General features: G+C 34.1%; 1 protein-coding gene across 1 annotated transcript; it reads left to right on the top strand.

Annotated features, from left to right (window-relative positions):
• Window positions 1–5,888: 5,888 nt before the first annotated feature.
• LOC107148763 (olfactory receptor 9K2-like) lies at window positions 5,889–6,830 on the top strand. The gene has a single exon (XM_015493487.1). The coding sequence runs from the start codon at window positions 5,889–5,891 to the stop codon at window positions 6,828–6,830; it is 942 nt and encodes a 313-aa protein (XP_015348973.1).
• The last annotated feature ends 679 nt before the right edge of the window (window positions 6,831–7,509 follow it).

The raw sequence follows: 7,509 nt of genomic DNA, 5'->3' as shown, positions 1-7,509 counted from the left end.
CCTATATTTTATCTTCAGTTTTATCTGTAGGTAATATGGATAAATCTGCAAGCAAGGTCTAAATTTACAATTCTTATTTAGCTGGCAATATAAAATGAAAAGTATGAAATAATCAAAGTATAAACAGGTGCTACTATTCATGGGCATAACTACAACTGCATTAAAAAGAGTAAGAGGAGGTGGTGGCAACAGGGCTTCTATAGCAAGACAGTGGTAATTCTGAAGAGACCTGAACTGAATCTTGGTAGGATTTACAAGCGGACTGAAGGAGAAAGCAGGAAGAGTGATTTAAATCAATGGGCTGAGTCTACGCTGAGCAAGATGAATGGGTGTCAAGTGGAGCTTCTCAGCTGATTTCATGGAAGTTACAATTTAGACATTAATAGCCCAATTTGCAATATTTTAAGCTAAGTGAACATACCAAAGGAAGGATGTAGAGGTATTTTTTGTGGCATTAATAAGTAATTTTATTATAGAAGTAACAATAAGGTAGGAAAAATACTCAGGCAATAAAAGGAATGCATTAGTAACAGCATAGTAACAGCAGGAGCCCAGGAACTGCAAGGTCTGCTCAGGCAAAGGGAGTGGTATCTCAAACTGAGATGGGGAAGAGATAGTTCCAGAAACTAAAAATGCATGCTTTAAAGCAAGATTGTGAAGAGCTTATATATGAAGCTGGAATGTGAAAAATTTATTGTCTGGATTTGTAATAGTCAGGTGACACACAGGCAAAATGACTAGTACATAAAAGTTCATGTCATATATTAATTTTGTAGTCATGGATACATACCACAAGGCTTGGAATACATTAAAACTTCCTTACATCCAAAAACATGTAGCACTCACTAATAAAACTGGAAGGACCCAGAAGTACATAACACTAATTTTTATAACAGAAATATAATATAAAACCAATAGTCTAAAAGGTAAATAAAAAAATACTGAGAACTGAGAAGGAAGAGTCAGAGAGAAGATAATATAGGATCAATCACAAAACCAGAATAGGGGAACATCTGGTTTACTAGTGATTCATAAGAGACCAAAATAAGATAAAAGCAAAACTGAAGGTTTTTTTGACTACAAGATATTAAAAGGGCCCACAACAACAAAAAAACCTTTTAGTCTCATGTGCTTTAAGTGAAGTATAAATCACAAGTAATTAGACAGTGATATTCCAACTGAACTGAACTCCAATTGAACAGACTGCATTCAGCCTGATGTAAAATATTGGCAGTATATATGCTTTGGGGTCTATCAGCAAGATAGAAGTTATTCAGTTGCTGTGAAAAGGAGATCCTAATAGAAATTAAGCAGGTTAAATCTGAAAATGAAAGACTATGGGCCAAAAGTGTCTTTTAAAAGTCTGAAAATATGTCAAAGGATAAAATAGAAGTATTTCAGTGTAGCTTCAAAAACAGAATATTGAGTAGAAGCTCGGGCAATGAGATAGGTAGAAGTTACAGAGAAGCAAACTTTAGCTTAATAGCAAGGAAAAAACTTCTAACAAGAAGTCTTGTCCAAAATAACTTTGTGATTGTCCCAAGAGCATTCCACAAGTGAAGAGATCACAGTGTTTGCTCCATGTGTGGTCCTCATGGGAGGCCCCTGAAGTTTGGTCTTGTTATGAAATTATAATTGATTTACTTTTTAACCTTCTCTCAGAGGAACTTCTTCTTCTAAAGTTCTGAAAATCTTTATGCTGCAATTCTCTGCAACTGTTTCATGGAGTCAGAAAAAACTAAGACTGCCACGGATTTCGGCTGCTATTTTTGAGATCATCTGGGCTCAGGCAATCTTGTTGCCCATCTTAAATTTCCATTTCCCCCCATCTTTATTCTAAGGCCTGTGAAATGGCAGCATGGAGGGGAGAGATTTTCAGTTTGACTTCATAGATTCATTGGCACTTGTTAAATTTTGGTAGAGAAATAGTTATAATCTTCTAAGCAAACAAAAAAGATTCCTAGTTCATCATCTTCACTCTGTTCAGGAAGTCAATGCAACGGGTTTCTATTATATGGAATCATTTTGAAGAAAGAGCTCACTTTAATAACAGGTAACGGGAAATTATGGACTTAGGCAAAACCACTAAAAACATGCTCAAGTCATGACAATGGAGGTTATTATTTATTGGGAATTAAAAATCATGAGATGTTTAATTTGGGCATTGCCATTGATGGTTTAATTTTTCAAATATATCATACTTTTTAGAATGAAATAAAAAGGATTTAGAACTCTAAGTTTTTGTGTGAAGAAGTTCACAGGACATAAAAGAAACATTAATCCAGGTAAGAATAATTATAAAACATTTATCTACTTTAATCACATTTGAAGATAGCAAAAAACATTGTCTAGATGCTTTTAATATAATTTTTCTCCAGTTTCAAAATGTGTGATGTCATAAGTTAAAAATTATCAAGGTGAAAAGAAATCTTGATAATTCAAATTTCATTGCTTGAAGGAAGACTATGGCTAAATCAGAGTGGGGATGCAGTAACTGATATTTAAATTATAGTCACAGTGATATTATCTCATTCTTTCTCATTTCACTGCTCAGAAAACCTCACAACCACAGACATTTTTCATTTTCTTCATTGCAATTATTTCATATTCAACAGTATAATTCTTTCTTCATTGCAATAAACCTTTTCATAGTCTATGTTCTATAATTTTGCATGAAAGAAATAAACAATATTGCTTTGCTAGATTCTATTACTGTAGGTTAGAATCAATAGTGTTTCTTCAAAGATACTTTGATTATATTTTCTGTATCAAAAATCATGACATAAAGTATATATTTCAAACCATTTAAACTTAAGGTTGGCTTCATAAGCCTACCTTTACAAAGGGAACCTCTTAGTCAAAAATTTTGTCATTTTCAGTTAATATTTTTTAAAAAGCTAGCAGTAAGGTATCTATTTATTATTGATCATTCAATAGTGAACTAAAATCAGTTACAATAAACATTACACATCATTTATCACATCATTCCATAAGTTAGTACTACAGTCAATCATCATATCCAGTACCAAACTGCAATTCTTGGAACAGAACACATGCTTTACAATATTAGCAAAATACATGATTGAATGGTCAGACAGATAAAAAATGATTATTCTTGAAAATTGTGTTTCTTTTGTTGACATCAGGTCAATAAAGTGGCGTTTGGGAATAAGAATTTAAGATTTTGTCTTCTCTACCTTCTCTTCCTCCTTTATTTTTAAAAATAAGATCAATCAAGAACTATTAAACTTGTGACTCTTTCAAAGCTTTATTGAGATATTGTTGACAAAACATAGCATATTTTCAAGATATAAACTTTGATGTTTTAGTAATGATAATTACTAAAGATAAATGATAATTACAATCAAGTTAATCATAATCTTGTGACACTGTAAAACAAAGAGAAATGATTTTAGCATGTCTTAAAATCTTTTCTATTTTCTAAAAGAAATTTTCTTTCCCATTCCAAGCCAACACATAATGGCTGAGGCTTGAAATTATTTCTTCAGCTTTATGCCTAAAAAGTTTCAAACTTCCAGAATGAAATGTAATCATTCTTATGTATCTTAACCTGTAAAGCTAGTTTATCTCCTTCATTACAACCAAATTATTGGAGCTGGGGTTATAGCTCAGCAGTAGAGCACTTGCCTCGTACTTGTGAGGTACTGGATTCAATCCTCAGTACCACATAAAAAATAAATAAAACAAATTGTGTCCATCTTTTTTTAAAAAAGTCTTTACAAAAACAAAATTATTATAAACTCATTTTAATGGATTTCAACTATGTGGTGGAACAGAGGGGTAAAGATGGAGATGGAGAACAGTAATATCATTTTAGTTTAGTTGTTTTTATGTTGATCTGAATTTATAGGAATTAATGTTATATCCTTTATTGAGAAAGTTGTTAGGAGTGGTAACAAATGAAAAATGAGAAAAAAGCTCATGAAGGCTTTGGGTCTTGAGGAATTTGTGTAGCCAATAGAAAAAAAAAAACAAGAATACAATTAAATCTTTTACAACTGAAGGAGGAAAAGTAGAAGAGAAATGGCATACCTTCTAATTTTGATTACTCCCCTACCACGACTTTCAATTTTGGCCAGAAAATTTGGAGGCTCTTCCTGGCATTGTTATCCATACTATACCTTGAAAGAATTAATGACACATGGTTTACACATTACAAAAGAAGAAAATGATAGCACTATCCTTAGTGCCAGATAATTTACAATAAGTGTGAAGCTTCATGTTCAATAAAAAGTAGAAATATTCAAAGTAACCAGCATTGTTTTGGTTTCTCAAATTGTTGCCCAAATCCAAATAGGTGAATTTGGACACCTCTAGGAAATTAATGCATATTTATTTTTAAAACTACTGAGCTCTTACGGTGAAGTTAAGAGCTCAATAAAATTTGCTCTCTACTCTAATATAATCTTTTGTGCAGTCAATGGTTTTGATTGGTTCCTTACTTTGAAGCTTATATTTTTTCCCTCAAATTCAGAAGTTTCTGATGAATTTCTTGACAGATTTATGTAGAGAGACTAAATCAATAAACTTCACTGGATTAAAAAATATAAATGACTCATTCACATTTTGCTTTTGCATCTAAATAAATTTATACTAGTTTTAGGAGCTGAAGATTGGTTGCATTTTAAAAGACTTAAGTAAAATTATTAACTTCCTGCTAATTTATTCACAGTTGCCAAGACCTCTTTTTATTTATTTATTTTATAATACAATTCTTAATATACCATTATACAATAATTTATCATATCTCTGATTATATATAAGGTATGTTGACACCAAATTCACATCTTCATACCTGTATTTTGTATAATGATGAGAGTCTCCTTTCACCATCCATGCTATTCCCCTTCTCCCTCCTTTTCCCTCCCACCCCTATTCTCTATCTAGAGGTAATCTTCCTCCCTTGCTCTCCCTCCCAACCCCATTTTGAGTCACCCCCCCTTATATCAGAGAAGACATTCGGCATTTGGTTTTTGGGGATTTATTAACTTCACTTAGCATAATCTGCTCTAATGCCATCCATTTCCCTGCAAATGCCATGATCTTATTATTTTTTATTGCTGAGTAATATTCCATTATGTATAAATGCCACTTTTTAAAATTCATTCATCTACGGAAGGGCATCTAGGTTGCCTCCACAGTTTAGCTGTTGTGAATTGTGCTGCTATAAACATTGATGTGGCTGTGTCCCTGTAATATACTATTTTTAGGTCCTTTGGGTATAGTCCGAGAAGAGGAATAGCTTGGTCAAATGGTGGTTCCATTCCCAGTTTTTCAAGGAATCTCCATACTGCTTTCCAAATCGGCTGCACCAATTTGCAGTCCCACCAGCAGTGCCAAGACCTCTTTTTGATAGAAATTTCATGTTCCTTTGGAATGTACTTTAAGCTACTTTTTTTCTTTCTTTATTTTTTATTACTATGGTGAAGAAAAGTGTTATTAAAAATCATAAATATTAAGTGGTAAATTAAAATTTAAGGAAGTATCGTTCTTAAGAATTAAGAAAGTACCTTTTTTAGGAATGTTCAGACTTCAATAGTTGGAAATTATTATCTTATTTACAAATTACATGTCATAAGCCATGTCATATAAAAAGGTAGAAAGACATAATGAAGCATCCAACCATGTTATTCTAGTCTTGGACATGGAATACTTGACCTTGAGTTTGAATTCCATTGGTAGCTAGTTGTGTTACCTTAGGCAACAAAATAGCTCTCATCCTTAGTTAGCTGGTGTGTATAAACAATGGATATGAAAGCATATGTCAACTGTAAAGTGTTCTTTCATGTGAAGTGCTGTTATAGTAGAGTTAACAGTGGAAGGTTGATGTGTTGACTTTCTCTTATACCTTGAAGCAGAAGTTTGCCATGGGTGACAAGGGAGGAGACAACCATTCAGAAGTGACTGACTTCATTCTTGTAGGCATCAGGGTCCGTCCAGAGCTCCACAATCTCCTCTTTCTACTATTCCTGATTATTTATGGGATGGTTCTCCTGGGGAACCTTAGCATGATTGGCATCATTGTGACCGATCCCCGGCTGAACACACCAATGTATTTCTTCCTAGGCAACCTCTCCGTCATTGACCTCTCCTACTCCACTGTTATTGTACCCAAAGCCATGGCCAACATCCTGTCTCAGAAAAAGACCATATCCTTTGCAGGTTGTGTGGCTCAGCTGTTCCTTTATGCACTTTTCATGGTCACAGAGGCCTTTGTCCTGGCAGCCATGGCCTATGACCGCTTCATTGCCATCTGCAACCCTCTTCTTTACAGTGTCCGCATGTCAAGAAGTGTCTGCATCCAGTTGGTGGCTGGTTCCTATCTCTGTGGCTGGGTCAGTTCCATCCTTCAAATCAGCGTAACCTTCTCCATGTCTTTCTGTGCCTCGCGAGTGATTGATCATTTCTACTGTGATTCAAACCCGATTGAAAAGATCTCCTGTTCTAATACATTTATCAATAAGATGGTGTCATTTAGTCTGGCTGTCCTCATTATCTTACCCACAATAGTTGTTATTGTAGTATCTTACATGTACATCGTGTCCACAGTCTTGAAGATCCCCTCAAGTGAAGGGAGAAAGAAAGCCTTCTCTACCTGCACCTCCCATCTGGGGGTAGTCAGTTTGCTTTATGGGACTGTCTCCTTTGTGTATCTCACACCTCCAAATAACCCTGAGCTTCGTAAAGTGGCTTCAGTCTGTTACATTTTGTTCACACCTATGCTGAATCCCTTAATCTACTCTCTGAGAAATAAGGATGTCAAAGATGCCATGAAAAGAGTCTTATGGAAGAAAAAACTTTCATTCTAAATCTGCTTCCGCTTGCTTTATGGTTTCTCGCATTAACTGAATTTTGTCTGCCTGATCTCGATAGGCATTTAAAATTCAAGTGTATTTAAAAAGAGAAACGAGACATCCTCAACTGTTCTATCCCACGGCATTAAACATTTCCTGAAAAGAATGCTTCAAATAAATTACTGACTCTTCCTCAAGGCAATATTAAATCTGAATACTCAGGACATTTATGAAAAATCTGCTGCATTTTTAATAACAGTTACATATCTCTTAACCATCAGGTAATAATATGTTGTGTGAATGAGGACAAGTAGTATTTTATTGTTTTTCTTTCCTTATACTGAAGTAAAATTTAGACAGAAAATATTCTATGAAGTAATTAGTTTGAAAACTGCATGTCCCATCTGGTTTATATGAAAATGATTCTGGATATAATAATAGTGCTGTGTTTTGGTTTTGATGGCATGGCGAAGATGTTAGAGCATGTATGCATGATGAAGAGGAAGTGGAAGGAAAAATTAATGAGGATACACTGTTTAATTAAAGAAGAAACATGGAAATTGACTTTGGTTTGATTTAAATCAAGACATTTTATATAGTGTTCTTTGAATGGAAGAGTCACCTCTGCTTTGCTCTAGTATAATGAAAATATCTCATGGTGTTTATAGTGTTTTTCAGTTCAGGCCTCCTATCT

Source organism: Marmota marmota, unplaced genomic scaffold (assembly GCF_001458135.2).
Source record: "Marmota marmota marmota unplaced genomic scaffold, marMar, whole genome shotgun sequence".
Lineage (NCBI taxonomy): Eukaryota > Metazoa > Chordata > Mammalia > Rodentia > Sciuridae > Marmota > Marmota marmota.
Note: the sequence above shows the minus strand (reverse complement) of the source record. Positions and strands in the feature narration are given on the sequence as shown.

Bases quoted from the DNA above. Each gene is read 5' to 3' on its own strand.
- LOC107148763 (XM_015493487.1), top strand. From the start codon at position 5,889: ATGGGTGACAAGGGAGGAGACAACCATTCAGAAGTGACTGACTTCATT.